At 47.5% G+C, this 19,975-nt stretch overlaps 1 protein-coding gene across 1 annotated transcript; it reads left to right on the plus strand.

Annotated features, from left to right (window-relative positions):
• The first annotated feature begins 1,406 nt into the window (after window positions 1-1,406).
• Window positions 1,407-19,419, plus strand: OASL (2'-5'-oligoadenylate synthetase like). Its single transcript, XM_030336794.2, has 6 exons — window positions 1,407-1,606; window positions 5,155-5,437; window positions 6,602-6,777; window positions 13,845-14,086; window positions 17,211-17,358; window positions 18,394-19,419. Exons 1-6 carry the CDS (start codon window positions 1,409-1,411, stop codon window positions 18,892-18,894), a joined length of 1,548 nt encoding a protein of 515 aa, XP_030192654.1. The 5' UTR covers window positions 1,407-1,408; the 3' UTR covers window positions 18,895-19,419.
• The last annotated feature ends 556 nt before the right edge of the window (window positions 19,420-19,975 follow it).

The following is a 19,975-nucleotide window of genomic DNA, read 5'->3' on the forward strand; positions in this document are numbered from 1 at the left end:
AGGCGCATTGATACCACAGGACCTTTTGCACCCTGCTGCTCCTTTCTGCCACGAATGAGCCTCTTCCCTCTAGCATATATGTGGCTCACTCTTCGCCTCCTTCATGTCTTTGCTCAATATCTCCTTTTCAGGCCTTTCCAACCACGTCATTTAAGGCCGAACGTCTAAACAGTCATACACGCACCAACACCGGGTACCTTATAACCTCTTGCTTTGCTCTGTTTTCTCCTTAGCATTTCTAGCCATCTTATTTACTATAAAACTTGACATAGTTATCCTGTTTATTCTCTGTCCCCACCATCAGAATGCAAGCCCTCTGCAGGCAGGGATTTTTGTCTCTTCACTGCTGTATCCCCCAGCACCTGCCTGGCACGTAGTAGCTAATCAATATTTGTTGAATAACGAATGAATGGCCAAGATTCGACTCCTGCCCAACTGTCCAGGCCCATCCCTCTCCTCTCCCCCCCCCCCTTACTTCTGTGCCAACACATAGTTGACAGCTGAGTCCCTGGCACACACCGGGATCGTTCGGACTTTTACTTTGTTCTTGGAACGCCCTCTCCCTTCTGGCCGCGTCCCCGGTCTTTTAAGGCTCACACTGGACTCTCAGAGTCTCTTGTCCGGCTCCCCTACTGCTCTGGGAGCCCCTGGGACAGGAACTACATCTCATTGTCTTTTTAACGCAGCATCTGGCACCTAGCAGGCATTCAATAGGTGTTCAGTGACTGAATCATAATATTTGCATTTACCGGGTGCTTTCTGTGCTCAATGCTCCGTGCTTCATCTGCACAGCCTCCTAGGGGGTGGGTTAGCATTATTTTTTACAGATGAATTATGCGAGGGTCACAGAAGTTAAGAGTGTGGCGGGCAGTCTATGACTTCTGCCGGACTCTGGGGTTCCCCTGGCTCACCCTGACCGACCACCAACCGACCGTGAGCAAGTCCCTTGTCTTTCTGAGCCTCATTTTTGTGTGACAAGAGGGGGTGGCCGGCCCGATGGATGCCATCCCACTCTGACCTACTGGGAGAGTTGCCTCCTCTGGGGCCAAACCCAAGCCAATTTCAGTTTCCAAACGTCATGAAAGGGAAACTCTAGAAACTCTAAAAGCTGAGAATCGAAACCAACAGCAAAACGGTGGACTGGAAGCCAAGCATTTTAAGGTGGCCCCAGATCTCCCAGCTTGGCTCGCTGTCCCTCAGTGTCCTCGCCGCGGCCAGGGGTCTCCAAGAAGAGGAACCCAGGTCAGCCCAGACACCCCTGGTTCCGTCTCCTCTCTGGTCCCTTTACCCCACAGGACGCTGGCAGTCAGCCGAGGGGGAGCCCCCTTAAAGAAGTGGGCGTGTGCAGGGAGCTGGGTAGGTGCGTGGCTATAAATCTGTGCCCCAGTGGTACTCTCCTCATTCAGAGATGGCGCTGACCCCAGAGCTCTATGACACCCCTGCCTCCCGGCTGGACTCCTTCGTGACTCAGTGGCTGCAGCCCAGCCGGGACTGGAAAGAAGAGGTCCTGGAGGCCGTGCGGACGGTGCAAAAATTCCTAAGGGAAGAGCACTTTGAGGGGGAGCATGGGCTGGACCAGGAAGCGCGGGTGCTGAAGGTGGTCAAGGTGAGACTGGTCCCTCCCATCCACAGGCCAGGGCCCGGCAAAGGCAGCATGGGGGTCCTCGCGTCAGAGGATGCTTGGGGACGTCTTGCCTCGTTATCCTCAGCCCGCGCTGCTGACACGTCAGGACACCCCAGCTAGCCGCGTGCACCCTGTAGTACGTACGTACGTACTGTCCGCCTTGAGCCGAACAAGCCTGATAAGGAAACTAGTGATTGTAGTTCACTAGCCCAAACCCTTAACATACCCTGTCTCTAATCCATGCACCCTGTGAGGTACGCACTGTCCTTTGCCCATTTTACAGATGAGCACAATGGAGGCTTAAGGTTCCTAGTGACCAAATGCAATGCGAGGTCTCTGATTGGATCCAGGTGTGAAGCAGACCATCTGGAAAATAACAGTGTGGGGACAATTAAGGACATTTTAATACAGCCTGGATATTAGGTAATCTAAGGCAGCCATTGTTGACTTTATCAGGTGTAACAGTTTGGCGGTCATGGAGGAAATGTGCTCCCTAAAGTATTCAGGGAAAAAGTATCTGTAATCTGCTTTAAAGTGTTTTGATGATGCAAATGTGGCGAGAAGTGTAAACCTGTTGAATCTCACTGGCTGGATCTATGAGTGCTCGTTGTGTTCTCTTTCTATTCTTCTACGTTTTAAGTTTTAGATGAAAAAAGTTTTCTTAGATGAACATAAGGGAAGGGAAACAAAAGTAATGTAAAACCAGTGAGGGGGACAAAACAGAAAAGACTCATAAATATGGAGAAGACTGAGGGTTACGGGGGGGGGGTTGTGGGAGGGGGGGAATGGGCTAAATGGGTAAAGGGCACTAAGGAATCTACTCCTGAAATCATTGTTGCACTATATGCTAACTAATTTGGATGTAAATTTAAAAAAAAATTAAATGAAGCCTTCAAAAGAAAGAAAATAACCTTAAAAAAAAAAAGAAGTTTTCTTTAACGGAAGCTCAGAGAGGCGAGGTGACTTACCCAAGGTCACACAGCTAGTGGTGGGGCCGGGATTTGAACCAGGATCTATCTGGTTCCACAGCCGGGCTCCAGGCTGCCCTCACTGAGATGTCCCCCCAAGCCCTTCCTTCAGCTGCCTCTTGACCTGGCTAGAGTCAAAATTCAAGAAGGTCAAAGCGAGAACGGCCCTGGAGAATCAGACAGTCTCAGCCACACCTTTGTTAAAAATGAAGGAAACTGAAGCACAGGAGGGTGATAGATGTCCCAATTCACACAGAGAGCTAGTGGCAAAAGCAAGACTAGAATTAGGGCACCTGACTTCCAGCCCAGTGCTCTAGTTCTGTCTCCAGGGGCAGCCACCTCAGGGAAGGATTTAGAAATCTCAGGTCCCTAGCCCTTCCTTACACCCACCCCTAGCGCCTAGAGCCTGGGGCCGTATGATTTCCACAGACCTGGGTTTGACTCTTGGCATGTTTTCTTTACCAGCTGCGTGATCTTAACTCCTCTTCTCCCTCAAGCTTCTGCCTCCTCATCACCATTTCCTCCTTGTCCAGCAAAAGCTAAAAGCTAAAAGATTAGCACCTGGGGGCGCCTGGGTGGCTCAGTCGGTTAAGCATCCGACTTCAGCTCAGGTCATGATCTTACGGTTCATGGGTTCGAGCCCTGTGTTGGGTTCCGTGCTGACAGCTCAGAGCCTGGAGCCTGCTTCGGATTCTGTGTCTCCCCCTCTCTCTGCCCCTCCCCCACTCATGCCCTGTCTCTCAAAAATAAACAAACCTTAAAAAAAAATTAGCACCTGGTACATGCTCAAAAACAAAAGCGTTGTTATAAATTCTTGCTCTGAGTCAGGCAGAGCCTCCCAGCCTACCCCACCCCTAACAATCCAGAGAATGGAGTAGATGAAATGGGGCAGGTCCGGAGACTATAGGATGCTACAAAGAGGATGAGTTTTGATGGCAGGAAGTGGTATTTACCCAGCCCTCAAACTCTGCCCGAAGACTGTAGCCCTTGCCTTCTCCCTGAAACCACAAAATAAAAGAGATAGTTCAAAAGCAATGGTCAATGAGAAATATTGCTTTATTCAGACCCTAAACCCTCTCCCCCCCTCACCCACCCCCAAAAACCTGATTTACTGGGCTTGTCCTTGAACGAGTTGGGTTTAAACAGATTTGGGCTGAAGCAAGTCATGAAGATTATTCTAGAATATTCTTTCTTCTCTGCCTGGGTCTTACCACTGAAAACGGCAGGAAGCCTATAGCTTTCAGGGGGATGAGCCCTTCATTCACACACAGGGTTCCATCCCCAGCCCTGCCAAATGGGGCAGAAATGCTGGGTCGCAGTGAAGGAAGAGAATGCAAAAGGGCGGGGGAAGAAAAGATGGCAGTCTTCTCCTCAGAACCAGGGCCTGCCTCAGAGACTTGGGTCACAGGACAGAAAGGGAGAAGAACCACCCTTGTCTTCTGCCCCTTTATCTGACTGACTATGACTCCTGGCTCTGAGTCCAAGGCAAGTTGATTAATCCTCACTGCCTCAGTTTTCTTATCTGTGCACTGGGGACAATCATACCTGTACCCACCTCAATCAGCGGGTGTTAGGATTAAAAGATACTGTATGTGTAAAGGGCCTTCAGTGATGTAGTGAGTGTTCACCCCGTGACAGCTGGATTATAATCAACCCTTGGTGACTCTACCCCCCAGAAGTGGTAGCCAACTTGAGGTCTGGGGCATCACTAGCAAATCTACCGCCCAACCTGAGGCTGGAGAGTTGTGGGGCTTTGTATAACAGAGGCAGGAGGGGCGGGAGAGCAGGTCTAGCCTCTCAGAACATCGAATAGATCACTTCCAACTTGTCCAGCTCAGGCCCCTTCCATCCAGATGGGGAAACAGAATCCCAGGCAGAGGAGGGATGATCTCAGTCCACTAGACAAAGAAGAGCATGAGAAATATATTGCTGACCTCCTGCATTCCGGGCACGTGGTAAGCCCTTGCCATGCCTTATGTATCATCCCAGTGATACACTGAGTCTCCTCCCAGTGACTCAAGTGCCATTACTCTTCTCATTTCACAGATGAGAAATGAGGGTTCACGATGATCACACAGCTGAGAAACAAGGGCAAGAATCGGGGTCAAAGTCAGGCTGCCCCATCCCGCAGGCTGCCCTACGGTTCTTATCCACCAGGCAATCCTGTGCCCCTCTTTTTACTGTCATGAAATTACTCAGACACCCAGAAGGCTCAGAATGCGCTGTACAGAAGGCGCCACTAGGTTTCTTGGAGGAGGCGTCACTCCACAGGTTGAGAATACCCCGTCTCAGAAGCAATGCGTTGTCATTAATAAGAAGTGTAGGCTCTGGGGTCCGGCTGCCTGGGTTCAGACCCAGACCCTTCTGTGCACTGTGTGACCCTGGGTGAGTGACTTAGTCTCTTGAAAGTCTAGTTTTCTCACCTGGAAGAGGGGGATGGCGGTACCCCCACCCGTACCTCTGGGCTGCGGTGGACATTACGTGGGATAATTCCTATAAAGAGCCTCAGGGACTGCCTGGCAGGGGCAGTGGCTCAGGGTGACGGGGCTCTGTGTTCCGCAGGTAGGCTCCTTTGGGAACGGCACGGTGCTCAGGAGAACCTCAGAGGTGGAACTGGTGGTGTTCCTGAGCTGTTTCCACAGCTTCCGGGAGGAGGCCAGGTACCACCAAGCCGTTCTGAGTCTGATGTGGAAAAAGCTGTGGTGTTGCCGGGACCTACTGGCCCTTGGGCTCGAGAACGTGGAAATAGTCCAAGGAGTCCCCGACGCCCTCGTCTTTACCATCCAGACCAGGAAGACCGCAGAGCTCGTCACTGTCACCGTCGTGCCTGCTTACAGGGCCCTGGGTAAGGGGAGGGGAAGCCGATCTGATTCACACACTTGCCCTCCCCGGGAGACCCGGATTCCCTCACCTCCCATTCATGACCACATGCAGACACCTGCATTCATCCATTCAACCCATGTTCTGAGCTGGGGGCTCAGCGACCACAGGGCCCAGGACTGGCCCAACTTGGGCCACTGTGTCACCCAACTCGGGAAACGTTTACCAAATAATCATGTGGATAAATATATGATTGCAAGAGGAGACGAGACCCACAGAGGGGAATGTGTTAGAAGCATAATCTGGGGTGCTTCTGTAGCATTTATCACAGGTGTAATGTTTGTGCTTTTCCAGAAGCAGACCCTGAGACAAGGGTTTGAGGACAAGCAGTCCCAGGAGATGCTGATAGAGAAGTACGGGAGAGGGACAGGGGAGGAAAGAAGCATCGTAAGGTCACCATTATGAACCACAGGGCTTTGTGCTCCTGGAGAACTCTAAGTCACCGTGTACAGTACCCCTCAACTGAATCCCAAGTGGGATGTTGGAGTTTATTCCCCAACTTCGCAGTCACCCTTGGCTGACGGCTGCTTCCCAGGACCATTAACTCCCCAGCACTTCTGGTTTGTCCTCAGGCAAAGAGTCCTCGATGTTTGAAGTAAACAGTATCAGCTACAACCTCAGATGATCATGTTTCCTCTTGTGCCAGCTCCTGTTAACTAGAGTGGTTGCCAGGAGTTGCTTTGTAGAGAAGGTGTCAGAAGTGGGATCCTACGTGAGCAAGAAAGAGAGTGCCCAGATGCATTAGTGATGCATGCCACGAAAGCACAGAGTTCAGCAGCACACTGCTTGAGGAGCCCAGCTTTCTTATCTGGAACTGGTTCTCTGCTTCTGGGGTCAGGAGTTTGGAATAAATCCCCGAGAAAGAAATCCAAAGCGGACATTAAGGAAACCTGGGGTATTGGGATGTGGAGAGAAGACCACAGTCTTCTGAGACCCGAGGAGTGGAAAGCCCACTTTTGGTTCTCCAGAAGTACAATCAAGCAAGGCAAACCTTGATTCCCTTAGACTGTGAGGTCTCAGGTTTCCCTGGAGAGACACTCCAATGCATGAGCAGGCTAGCTCCATAGACCTCTTATCAACCTGAGGCTTCCTAAATCCCCACTCTCTACCTCTGCCTCCTCCCACTCAGGGCCTTCTGTTTCCAACTCTCAGCCACCTCCTGAGGTCTATGTGAGTCTGATTGAGGCCCACGGTTACCCTGGAAACTTCTCCCCATCCTTCAGCGAGCTGCAGAGGAACTTTGTGAAACATCGGCCAACCAAGCTGAAAAGCCTCCTGCGGCTGGTAAAACACTGGTACCTGCAGGTGAGGAGGCTGCCAGGATGGGGAAAGAAGGGGTCGCTGGCAGAAGCGGGGGGGGGGGGGGGTGGGGAAAGGGGGGAGGGCGGGGCTGATTTGTCATTCCAGGAAACTGGGGGAGGGGGAAGAAACTGCTAATCTTTTAAACTGTAAAAGTAAAGTGAAACAGTGGAGAAAGGTGGGAAAGGAGGAGGAGGAGAAAGAGGAACAGAGAAGGAAGGAGGAAAATAAGGAACACACAGTATTTCAGTAAACAAATGTTTGTAAAACCCCAGTTACGGTCTATGTTGGCTAATGTCAACTTCACTGAGTTCTGTGGACATTAGTTAATCTCAGCTGGTTAAGGACTAACCAGAGGAAAGTTTTGTTTAATTGCGCCCACACCAATTTCCCCCCACAAATGGTCGGGTTCCTATCACAACCACTATTGACTAAATATATCCACTAATAGCTACTTTTTAGATTTCACACGTGATAGTTTGCAAGGCACCAAGGATATTCCAAAATATCCAAATGAACAAGTCTTCTAAAATCACAAAAGGAAAATTCAGAAACAAACTCAAAAATGAAAAAGGGCAGGGTGGGGGGGGGAGCTGCTTTCTTATTTAAAGATTTTTTTTTCAATGTTTATTTATTTTGGGACAGAGAGAGACAGAGCATGAACGGGGGAGGGGCAGAGAGAGAGGGAGACACAGAATCGGAAACAGGCTCCAGGCTCTGAGCCATCAGCCCAGAGCCTGACGCGGGGCTCGAACTCACGGACCGTGAGATTGTGACCTGGCTGAAGTCGGGCGCTTAACCGACTGCGCCACCCAGGCGCCCTGAGCTGCTTTCTTATTTAAAAAAAATGGTAAGGAAAAAAATTTTAATAAATAAATGGTCAGAAAGTCATATTTTAGAAAGATTTGTTCATTTTTAAAAAGGAAGTTTTTTTTTAAGAAAAAAGTATTTTTTTAAAAATCAAGGGGCTCCTGGGTGGCTCAGTTGGTTGAGCATCTGAGTTTGGCTCAGGACATGATCTCACAGTTCGTAGGTTCGAGGCCCGGGTCAGGCTCTGTACTGACAGCTCAGAGCCTGAAGCCTGTTTCAGATTCTGTATCTCCCTCTCTCTCTCTGTCTCTCGCCCGCTCACACTGTGTGTGTGTGTGTGTGTGTGTGTGTGTGTGTGTCTGTCTCTCTCAAAAATAAATAAACATTAAGAACTTAAAAACTTTCCAAGGTTAGTAAGTTTGCAGTTACTTGGTGGAAAAATAGCCATTTTCTTACATGATTATCACATCAACCAAGGTTGTGATGTATCTTCACACACCAGCATCGCCAAAGCCAAGAATAAAATTGGTTTTGTTGGTGAGTCAATTACTTACAGGAAATGATGCAAGGTTTTGTGGACTTGAAGAATTTGAACCCAAAAGAATGATTCATTTGCTTGCTTTGTCTGTTTGCTTGAGCGCTGAATGTTTTCTTCCTGCATAAGATATCACATTTTTTTTTTTGTAATATCCACGGGACAACATATCAGCTTTACTTCTATAATCCTCCCTTCTGTTTTTGTTCAAGCCTTCTCCCTTAAAACAGGGATTTGATCACGTGTGGTTTCTTAAAACAGTTTTTTGGTTCAGTGTTACTGATTTGATATCTTTGGTTCAACTAGTTTTGTTTAGCTGAGTGTTGCAAGATGTGTTGGTCAATATAGAAGGACATAAAGAGCTCATGCTATTTGGTAAACACAACTAGAGTCTCACTGTGGTTAAAAGATTGAAGTTTGTTTGTTTGTTTGTCTGTTTGTTTGGAGGCTTTGTAAAGTCCCAGGAGTTGTCATGTGCTTTCATGGCTCAGAAGTATTTCATTCTTCTTTTCAGTCCATCAACTAGGGGGTGGGAGACCAGGGAGCATGCAACTTAGCTCCTCGGGGGTTTCATCTTTCAAATTGACTGTAAGGTTATCACCGATCTTAGAGACGTCTAAGTGTGTTCATGCTCGTAGCCTGTCCCCAAAGTGTCATTTTTGCCATCTATACAATGCTGGGCTTCTATCAGCCTTACAACAGTATCAGATCAGTTTCTGGAAGGGATTTTATAAGCATCATTTCCATGTGTGAAGAGGAGGGGGTTATTCTTGCTTTTTTTTGTTGTTTTTTTTGTTTTTCTTTTACGGACAAAATGATGTTTGTTTCTTATATTTGGAAGTATTTAATTCAGTACAGTTCTGGGAACAAGATGGGACTTTTCCCAGTGTTTTAGTTGTGCTTTTCACACAAGGTTTTTTGTTCATTTGGGGTTTTTTTTTGTTTTTTTGCCATTTTAAGTATACAGTTCAGCAACATTAATTACATTGACAATGCTGTGTAAACCTCACCACTGTCTGTTCCCAGATCATTTTCATCCTCACAGGCAGAAACTCTGCACCCAGTAAACAGTAACTCCCCATCCTCCTCCTCCCCAGGCATTGGCAACCACCATTCGACTTTCTGTCTCTGTGAATTGGCCTATTCTCTGGGTCCCTCATTTAAATGGAATCATACATTATCTGTCTTTCTGGTCTGTTTTATTTTGTCCTTGATTCTTTTGAGGGAGAGGGGGCAGAGAGAGAGAGAGGGGAGAGAGAGAGCATCTTAAGCAGGCTGCATGCCCAGCACAGAGCCCAACGTGGGCTGGATCTCACCACCATGAGATCATGACCTGAGCTGAAAATCAAGAGTCAAACACTTAACTGACCAAGCCACCCAGGTGCCCCTGTCCTTGATTCTTTTTCTTAATTTTAATTTAATTTTATTTTATTTATTTGTGTGAGAAAGAGAGAGCTGGGGAGGGGACTGAGAGAGAGAGAGAGAGAGAGAGAGAGAGAGAGAGAATCTTAAGCAGGCTCCATGCCCAGCACAGAGCCTGATGTGGGGCTCGATCCCATGACCCTGGGATCATGACCTGAGCCAAAACCAAGAGTTGGGCGCTCAACTACCTGAGCCACCCAGGCACCCCTGTCTTTGATTCTTAATAGTGGAATTTTCACACCTAATGAAATGAGATTTCTTGCATGAAAACAATTTTATTTATAAACTTGATTATTGGTTATCGGTTAATTGACACATTGCCTTATCTAAACCTATCCTCGTAGGAAGAAGGATAAATTTGTATTGAACTTATGTAAATGGTACGTATTCATGAAAAAGAAGTTAATAAAATCACTCTGTAAATGTTTAACCATCATTCTGAATAGTTTTGTAAACAGGGCCAATTTATATATGCTATGCTTTTACAGCATCATTATCTTTGTTTTTCTGAGGATTTGTTAGATTATAATCGATGGTAGAAATTTTTATAGGCATTTTTTATCCTGAGGTGTTGGAATAATATGTCATTTAAAGAACGTTTAAACTTAGCTTGCCCAAGTATAGCCATAGATTGAGGATAGAAATTAGATTAAGAAGAAAGAATGGGTCTTTTTTTTCTTTTGTCACATATCCATCAAAAATAGAACATTAATGGGGCGCCTGGGTGGCGCAGTCGGTTAAGCGCCCGACTTCAGCCAGGTCACGATCTCGCGGTCCGTGAGTTCGAGCCCCGCGTCAGGCTCTGGGCTGATGGCTCGGAGCCTGGAGCCTGTTTCCGATTCTGTGTCTCCCTCTCTCTCTGCCCCCCCCGTTCATGCTCTGTCTCTCTCTGTCCCAAAAATAAATAAAAAGCGTTGAAAAAAAAATTTAAAAAAAAATAGAACATTAATCTGGGTAATTAATTCTCATTTTGTTGATCTTTGGTTAAGCAATCTGCTTTTATGAAGTCATCGCTTCTGGAATAAAAGAATCTGGTGAACTTCTGCCTCAGTCCCCTTTTGGGAATATGAATTTATTCCCAATTATGCTCCATAAATTTCCAATCTCTGAGTGGGAAGAAAGAAATCTACCTACCAATAGATTATATTGTAATCAGATCATTCTTTTGTAAAATGTTTTCTTCTTTTATATACAAAAACAAAAAGAACTACCACCTTTGGTCTTACTACTTTAATTATGGTCAAAAATAAACACAGGGTGAAATCCAGCCATCAGTCAGCTCCTCATCTCATAGGGCTGTTTTCCACGAGTCACGTATACATGTGCACACACATGCACACATATTCACACATGCAGACAACTTTTTGAGTAATTTAAAAACCCATAAGACAACAACAGTGAGCCTCCTGGGAGATCCCAGAATCCTCAAGAAAAAAAAACAGACCAAAAGAGAAACAGAGAAAGACGCAAAATACAAGCAAAGTCCCATCAACTGCCACCCAGCAGAGAATAAAGTCCTATCATCTGTCTCCCCATAGAGACCAAATGGTCAAACCATAAAACTAGATGCACAGGTCATTGTCACCAAAAGGGACATAAATGGCCCTGTACAAATAAGTAAGAACACGAACCAGAATCGGATTTGGCCAAGAATCAGACTTAATTAGGATCAGACGTACAGTCGGATTGGGGAAGGTGGAAAGAAACATCAGCAAGGGTAAAGCTGTTGCCACACAAGGTCCACCCTGGGAGCGGGAAAAGGGGAGTGTCCAAATGTCAAAGCCCATGGGGTACATTTCTCAGGCAACACAGTTCAGGTCGTTTGGGAAATCAATCCTCCTGGGCAATCTCAGTGAGACAGACCTCCTGCTGCAAAAAGAAACTAACAGACAAAAGTCACTTATTAAATAAGAACTTGTAGGCTAGTTTGCCAGGGAATCAGACTGCAGAAGAAAAGGCTTAAGCCAGTGGAAAATATAATAGGTGTTTAAAGAAACAACAATTATCAAGACTAGGTTTAGAGTTTGTCTGGTCATGGAAAAATGGCAATTTTCTCACATTTATCATATCTAGAAAGGTCATGACATATCTCAGACGGCTCCATTGCAAGAGTCAGAAACATTCTGAACACGGAGAAAGCAAAGTATCTCTGAAGATCAGCCCTGGAAGGGAACACAGATGTTTTCTTCTGGGTTGTTTTGTTTTGTTTTGTTGTTTTTCTTTGTACCATTAAATAGTCTGTTGAAGCTCCTAAGAGAATGAAGGGGCTCGTGTTCCCTAAGGCTTACATCTTACGATTACAGGCATTCTGCATTATATTTATCATCTAAATTTTAAGAATCCCACTAGCAGGGGGACCTGGATGGATCAGGTGATTAAGCATCAGACTCCAGCTCAGGCCATGATCTCTCGGTCCGTGGGCTTGAGCCCCACGTCCAGCTCTGCTCTGTCAATGTGGAGCCTGCTTGGGATTCTCCCTCTCCCTCTTTCTCTGCCCCTCCCCAGCTCTCTCTGTCTCAAAATAAATAAATAAATAAATAAACAAGCTTTTAAAAAAAGAATCCCACTAGTAAAATCTCCCTAATACTGGAGAAAATAAATTGTATTGCTACGAGTTTGAATTCTTAACAAAATTACATTAGTCTTGAGTTTTAAGTGTGAATTCAAAAAATGTTATGAAAACAAATTCATTAATTTGTAAATAAATTTTAATTCAATGAAAAAATGCTTCTAAAAGTTGAGAATAAAGTTGTTGTCCTTTAGATGACCTGTTTTTGTTTGTTTCAAGGTCGAAGTAGGGTTTTTTTCCCCCTTTGACTATGGGGTGTTAGTGGCCACAGGGCAAGATGTCAATTTCACATCCACGAACCAAATAGCTGGATGTTTGACAGAAATTTTCATTTTCTAACTGAATACTAGAAAAATTGTTTAGACAAGAAGTGACTGGTATGCTTTCTTTTTAAGAAAAGATGCTTTTCTTTAAGATGCTTAAGTTAAGATGCTTTCTTTTGCAAGTAAGAGAAAAACCAACTCAGACTGACTTAAACACCAAGGAGAATTATCAGCTCATGGGTGAAAACCTGTAACAGTGGGGATGGGGTTTCAGGCACTGTTGGGGTGGGGGGTTCTACAGGTCTGTTTTCTCTAGAATTGCCTCAAGTTCTCTCTCTCTCTCTCTCTCTCTCTCTCTCTCTCTCTCTCCCAACTCAGATTTCAGGCTGGTTTAACCTCAGGATGGCAAAATGGCCACAGCTATTTCTGCCCTCATATCCACACATGGGAGAAGATTTCTGTCCTTTCAGCCCCCCTGGGCTTCACTCACATTGCCAGCTCACATCACAAGCTTCTCTTGAACCAATCACTCAGCAAGGGGAATAGGTTTATGCTGATGACCCTGTCCAGTCAGGACCCACCCTGGAGTTGAGGGGGATGCTAATCCCATCCTCCAACCAGCATCGCCGCTATACAATGGAGAAGAAAGAGATTCCTGCTAGAGCATTCTGCGTTCCCCACAGAATCTCAGCTATTGACAAATTCTATAGATACCTCCCACCCCTCCCTTTTTTTTTCTATCAGCAAAGAAGACTTTTCTTTGAAGGAAAACTTTCAGAAGCCCAGTACACTAAGAGAGATAGAAATTGAGCTGCTTAGGCTGGGATCTAGTAGCAGAGTCCCCACCCCTCACTCCGTGGGACATCTCTCTGTAAGTCCACACCAGGGGTTATGTCAAGCCTAGTTTGAGGGATGCAACTCTTGATCTCGGGGTTGTGGGTTCAAGCCCCACGTGTAGGGTGTAGAGATTGCTTAAAAATAAAATCTTCTAAGGGGTGCCTGGGTGGCTCAGTTCGTTAAAGTGACTTGATTTAGTCTCAGGTCATGATCTCAGGGTTCGCGAGCCCCACATCAGGCTCAGGGCTGACAGCACAAAGCCTGCTTGGGATTCTGTGTGTGTGTGTGTGTGTGTGTGTGTGTGTGTGTGTGTCTTTCTCTTTCTCTCTCTCTCTCTGCCCCTCCCCCTGCTCTCTCTGTCTCTGTCTTTGAAAATAAATATTTTAAAAATTCTTTAAATGAAACCTTAAAAAAAAAAAGCATACTCTGAAACCCACTGGGCCAACTGAGCGAGCCCCTTAAGTCTAAAACCGGGAAAATCATGTAGGGCCCGAAAGGGAAAGTGACTGGCCAGGATCACACAGCCGGTAGGTCGCAGAGCTGACACAGGAAGTTGGGTTTTCCAGTTTGTGGTCCGTCCAGAGCGGATCCTGACACACAACCTTGGGGTCTCTCTCTCCCGGGTCTCTTTCTACAGTACGTGAAAGCCAAGTGCCCAAGGGCGGCACTGCCCCCTGTCTATGCCCTTGAGCTGCTGACTATCTACGCCTGGGAAGTAGGTGCCCAGGAGGACGAGAGCTTCAGGCTGGACGAGGGCTTTGCCACTGTGATGGAGCTGCTCCAGGAGTATGAGTTCCTCTGCATCTACTGGACCAAGTACTACACATTCCAGAACCCACTCATCAAGGGCTTTGTCAGAAAACAGTTCAAAGGAGACAGGTACTGGGCCCCTGCTTGCTCGCCACATCCCACGGAGACTGGAGAGAGAAGGGAGGCAAAAGTGGTGTCGCACTGATTGGCTGGGCTTTATCAAGTAGTAAAACTGAACCGGAATCTCACAGTGACTCAGGGCACACCTCCAGGTGGCCGTCTTTCGGAGTACCAACTGGGGCGGCCGGAGTGATGGCAGAACAGGCGTTTAGAAAGTTTCTTCCCCTCTTGCACCGAGTTTTAGTTGAAAGGGGTCCCGCCGAAATTGTAATCCACGGAAGCATTGTGCTTCCAGAAAAATCTCAAGGAGAAGGATTGCAAGCAACAGTGGTGGCCGGTGGATGGGGATCTAAAGGAAAGGATGGAGAGATTCAACCAGTCAATGTGAAAGTTGGAGATAAAGTTCTTCTTCCAGAATATGGAGGCACCAAAGTAGTTCTAGATGACAAGGATTATTTCTTTAAAAAAAAAACAAACATTAAAAAAATTTTTTTTAATGTTTATTTATGTTTGAGAGACAGAGAGAGACAGAGTGTGAGCGGGTGAGGGGCAAAGAGAGGGAGACACAGAATCTGAAGCAGGCTCCAGGCTCCAAGCTGTCAGCACAGAGCCCGACGTGGGGCTCGAACTCACGAACTGTGAGATCGTGACCTGAGCGAAGTCGGATGCTTAACCAACTGAGCCACCCAGGCGCCCCTAAAAAATTTTTTTAATGTTCATTTATTTTGGAGAGAGCGAGAGAGAGAGCATGAGCGAGAGAGGGGCAGAGAGGGAGGGAGACACAGAATCCGAAGCTGGTTCCAGACTCTGAGCTGTCTGCACAGAGCCGGATGTGGGGCTTGAACTCATCAACCATGAGATCATGACCTGAGCCGAAGTGGGATGCTCAACCCACTGAGCCACCCAGGTGCCTCGTCAAGGATTATCTCTTATTTAGAGATGGTGGCATCTCTTATTTAGAGATGGATTATCTCTTATTTAGAGACGGAAAGTATGTAGACTGAAACAAATCATTATTGAAATGGCGTGAAGTGAAGCTGTCTGTTCCAGTGAAGTTGCAAAATCTTCCATCGTGTAAATAATTTTCATGTCTCTCTTTTATAATAAATTAATGGTATCCAAACTAAAAAAAAAAAAGTTGGCCACCTTTCAAACTCGCAGGGGCCCTGAGGGGTTGAGGGGCGTTTCCCTGTCCCTCAAGGAACCTCGCCCTGCTTTCCTCTCTGGCTTCCAAAAGCCCATTTTGGTGCGTTTTAGCGACAGCACGGAAAAATGGAAAGAATCACGGAGAGCCAGGTGTCATCCCAGTCCTGCCTTTTTGTCTCACCTTTGTGAGCCTCAGCTCCTCATCTGGAAAACAGGAGAAACTGGCACCCACTGTGCAGGCTGTTGTAAGGGTCAGAGTCTGAAGGGCCTACGGGGTGCAGTCTATGGTAGATGCCGGGGAAATGTTAATTATTGTAGCTCACGCCGTTGGAGCACATGTAGCTCTAGGAAAAGCACCAGCGCCCGCCCCCAAGCCCTGGGCCATCAACCATTTCAGCGAAGGCTGGCTCAACCTGAAGCGTCAGCACTTGGGTCCCTTTGCCTGAGGGTTTTCAGCCTCCCCTAATGACTGGTGGAAGCTGGGGGATAAATACCCCAGCTCCCTCCTGTCTCAGATGGGAGGACTCTGTCTGGATCACGTGTGCTACACTGTTTCCCAGAGGCCCTGCAGTGGAACTGACCGCCAGTGGCCCACATATCCTTCCCCACATGTGGTGCTTTCCCACATACCCTTCCAAATAAACCCCTAGCACTCAGATCCTGCTCTTGGCACCTACTTCTGGGGGCACCCAGCTGAAACAAGTCTTTACATTAGCTCTAGGTAGCTGCAAGCATATTATTGTTTCCCTTATATGAGTATTGGGTCTTTTTATTTCTTTACAAGGAAGAAAACCCCAATCTCCTGATGAGAAGGGGATTTTTATTATAAGGATGCCCAGGAATGTGAGGTTAGAAAGCCACTGGGACCCAAGGCAAACCTGCAGACACCCTCTTTCTCTGTCTCTCTCGTGGTCCCCACGCCCTCTTTCTTCCCATGACCTCTGCTGCTCTCCCCACACCTGCCCTGTTCCTCTCTTACTTCCGTTTGATGAAGAACCTGCATCATCCCTGGCCCAATCCCCAGAGGAAACTAGTCTACCCATTGGGCACAGGCCCTATGTGTCAGGTCACCTGGTGGGTCACTTTGGGTCAGGTGATCTCACCCTCTAGGACAGCCTGGCACCTCCCCCTTTTTCAGGCAGGATTATTTCAGGGATGCAGGGATGTTGCATTCTGTCATGGATAAAGTCACAGCTCCCTTCTACGCCCAAAGCTCCTAGAGTATAAGGGCCAGGTCTTAATCATGGGCTTGGCATCCAACACGTATGGCCATGCCACAACACTTAAGGAAGTGATTAGACCTCCTTCAAGCCAATATTCTTTAAAAATTCATTCACCATTTATACAGAAGAGAGACATTTGGTGGCAGCCTAACCCCTGCTCTACTGAGGCAGAGCTCATGGGTGAGAACACCCATTTGCTGGCTGTGAGAACTCACAGAAAGAAGTCTGTGCCTCAGTTCCCTCCTCTGTGAAATGGGGACAACAGCAACAACAGCAACACAATAGTCGCTGCCTTTCAGAATTGTTAGAAGGATTAAAATAGGTGAATTCACACAGGGTGTGGCCCAGCGCCTCAATAAATATCAGTAGTTGGTGGTGGTGGTGGTGTTTCTATCATCCAAAGCACTTCAGCAGCCCTAGCCTTCAACTTACGTATGGAGCCTCAGCAAAACAAAAGCTCTGCCCACCTGCCTAAGCGGGTACCTGTTATCGCTACCCATGCCCTTGGGGCATCTCAACACTCCACACACCCCCAAACACCTTGCACGCAACTCTCCCCAAGAGGAATTCTTGGAAATATAATCATCCCCACTCGCTTCTTCTCCACCAATGTTCTTGGGTCCTCTCGGCCTGACAGCCCGCCCAGGGCTCCAGACACAGCACGTGCTCAGTGGTTGGAACAGATGATCGCTTGAGCAGGATTCTTTCTGGCTTGCTGGCCTCCAGACGGAAGAGAGTCTGGGAACCCTCTCCCTGTGTTGCAGGCCTGTCATCCTGGATCCAGCTGACCCCACCCACAATGTGGCAGAAGGGTACAGATGGGACATCGTCGCTCAGAGGGCCTCCCAGTGCCTGAAACAGAACTGTTGCTATGACGACAAGGAGAATCCAGTCCCCAGCTGGACCGTGAAGGTAATGGCTCCTCTTGGGGTTGTCAAAGGCTTGAAGCTCAGGAGCGGATAACTGCATAGCATATACTTACTTCTGTGTCGATGGAGTCAGGAAGTTGGAAGCCTGGCTGGGGCACCCACCAGCTCTGTGAACTCGGGGACATTTTTTCAACCCTCTGAGCCTCAGCCTTCCTTACAAACTCGTGTTCTCCTTGTCTTTCTCTTTCCCACAACCCCCTGGAGAATCAGTCATGCTCGCGAGCATTCTTTGCATGAGCTGAGCCCAGGCGAGTCAATTCAACAGCTCTCTTGTGCCAGCATTTGGGGTTGGTGTGCGGAGGGGCAATGGAACAACAGTAGTGCAGAAATAAGACTTAACCCCTACCCTCAAGGGATGAAGAAACTGAGGCTCAGGCAGGTTCAGTTAATTAACCAAGATCACACTGCAAAGGGGCAGCAGAGCCAGAATCTGCACCCAGGTCTTTGTGGGGCCCACCAGCGAACTGAGGCCCACAGATAGACTGAAAAGTATATGCCTCTGGGTTTTTCCTGAATCTAAAAACCGTTGTGCAAAGACTTTTATCTTGTAAAATCAGAAGACTTGGGGATTCCGGGCTTATGTTCCTTCTTGAAAAGATCAGCTGGTGTCCAACCCTCCCCAGCACCTTCCAGGTGGTGTTCTTCAGCCACCAGGGACTCCCAGGCCCTCGAGCGTGGCCGCTGATGGTGGTTCAGAACAGACTTTGAAATCTGACCAACCTTGAGTCAAATACCCACGGTGCTCCTCACCACCTTTGTGATGGTCAGTAAGTTATTTAACCATGCTCGACCACAATTTCCTCATCTGTACAATGGGATAATAGGAACCAAGGTCGTAGGGCTGCTGTGACAATAAAATGCATTCAGAAGAGTGTGACAGGTGCCCAGCCCAGGGCCTGGAAGGTGGTTGGCACAACCCAAATGTTTACTGCTGTTGGAAACACGAGGGTGGGTAAAGGGAAATTTTGCATGTCAGAGGAGGGTGGAATTAACCCTCTCCCTCTTCTCTCCCTTCCAGCGGGCACGAGACATCCAAGTGACCGTGGAACAGTGGGGTTACTCAGATCTGATCCTCAGGGTGAACCCTTATGAACCCATAAAGAAGTTTAAAGAGAAGATCTGGCAGAGCCGGGGCTGTGTGGGCCTACAGCGTCTGTCCTTCCAGGAGCCTGGTGGCAAGCGACAGCCCCTCAATAGCCGGTGCTCCTTGGCCTATTACGGAGTCTTCTCCAACATCCGCATCTGTCTGGTGGAGACCATCTCCCCCGAGATCCAGGTCTTTGTGAATCATCCCAATGGTGGGAGCCACGCCTACGCCATTGACCCCAAAAGCTTCATCCTGGGCCTGAAGCAGCAGATTGAAGACAAGCAGGGGCTGCCCACAAGTCAGCAGCAGCTGGAGTTCCAAGGGCAAGTCCTGCAGGATTGGGTGTCTTTGTGGAGCTATGGTATCCGGGATAGTGATACCCTCATCCTCTCCGAGAAGAGAGCTGGAAAGTTTCCTTTTCTGCCCAACTAATCCGGGACTCAGCATATCAACCACTTCCTCCAGCTCTCGCCTGGGGGAGGTCCCATGTCTTCACCAGCTTTGTAAATAGTGAGCGTAGCCCCGCCAGGAGGGATGTGGGACACTTGCTATACGATGGACAATGGCCAGACCATACATGACAATAGAATTCTGACCCACAGCCTCTGCAGTCCCCTAGGCCAGGAAGCCAAACTATCACCTCTGCAGCAAGCACCCCCAAATCATCAGGACTTGGTTGATCACTGCCAGCTTCCCTAATTCGACCTCACTTCCAACTTAGAACCAACCAGAAAAATCCAGATAGGCTCCCTAACCAATCACAGAGGAGGCCCTGCTTCTAATTAGCTGCCTACTGCTTCCCCATGCCAACAGCTTCAATCAGCGTATACCTGAAGCCTTCCCTTTTTTTCCACTATAAAGTTTTCCCTGTCTTGGAATCTCTGCCAGTTTACGAGGGATGCTGGCTGACTCCCTTGCAATAGCAAGTTGGAAATAAATAACCTTTGTTTATTCTCCTTTGGGTGGTCGTCATCTCTTTCTACGGGTGCTGATGCCGTCCTGGTGGTTCTTGCTTACTCATTGGAGCCTCCTAACTCTGGGAGGCGAGGACTGCAGGGAACCTGAGACAGACAGAGACAAAGCCCAGGACAGCGAGGACGATGAAGTGTAAAACGATCCCTTCAACTCCTGATGCACACACACAAACAGTACATAATGGTCCAAGGACTTGAGGAAAAGAACAGTATCTTTATCATCAGAGGATATCATGTGATCAGGTTTCCTCCCATCAACCAGTAAAAAGTTTCCTTTTTACTCCTCCCCTTTGCCCTGGTTTCTGATGAACTACTCCCTTACTGTAGAATATAAAATGTACTTTATAATTGGTTCTCAGCAGCCTCTGGGCAATTTACCAATAGTAACCTATTCCCCACCCTCTTTTGCCTTAAGGGACAGAACAACTGCCTCCTTTCCATAGGGTAGACAGGCTAGTCCACCCCCGGCTTTTATTCTTTTTTTTTTTTTTTTTTTTCAACGTTTATTTATTTTTGGGACAGAGAGAGACAGAGCATGA

The sequence above is a fragment of the Lynx canadensis genome, chromosome D3, assembly GCF_007474595.2.
Source record: "Lynx canadensis isolate LIC74 chromosome D3, mLynCan4.pri.v2, whole genome shotgun sequence".
Lineage (NCBI taxonomy): Eukaryota > Metazoa > Chordata > Mammalia > Carnivora > Felidae > Lynx > Lynx canadensis.

Excerpts from the sequence above, each read along its gene's own strand:
- OASL (XM_030336794.2), top strand. The coding sequence starts at position 1,409 with ATGGCGCTGACCCCAGAGCTCTATGACACCCCTGCCTCCCGGCTGGAC. Across the intron at positions 5,438-6,601 it reads GCCTGCTTACAGGGCCCTGG|GGCCTTCTGTTTCCAACTCT; the intron begins GTAAGGGGAGGG and ends CCTCCCACTCAG. Across the intron at positions 17,359-18,393 it reads TCCCCAGCTGGACCGTGAAG|CGGGCACGAGACATCCAAGT; the intron begins GTAATGGCTCCT and ends TCTCCCTTCCAG.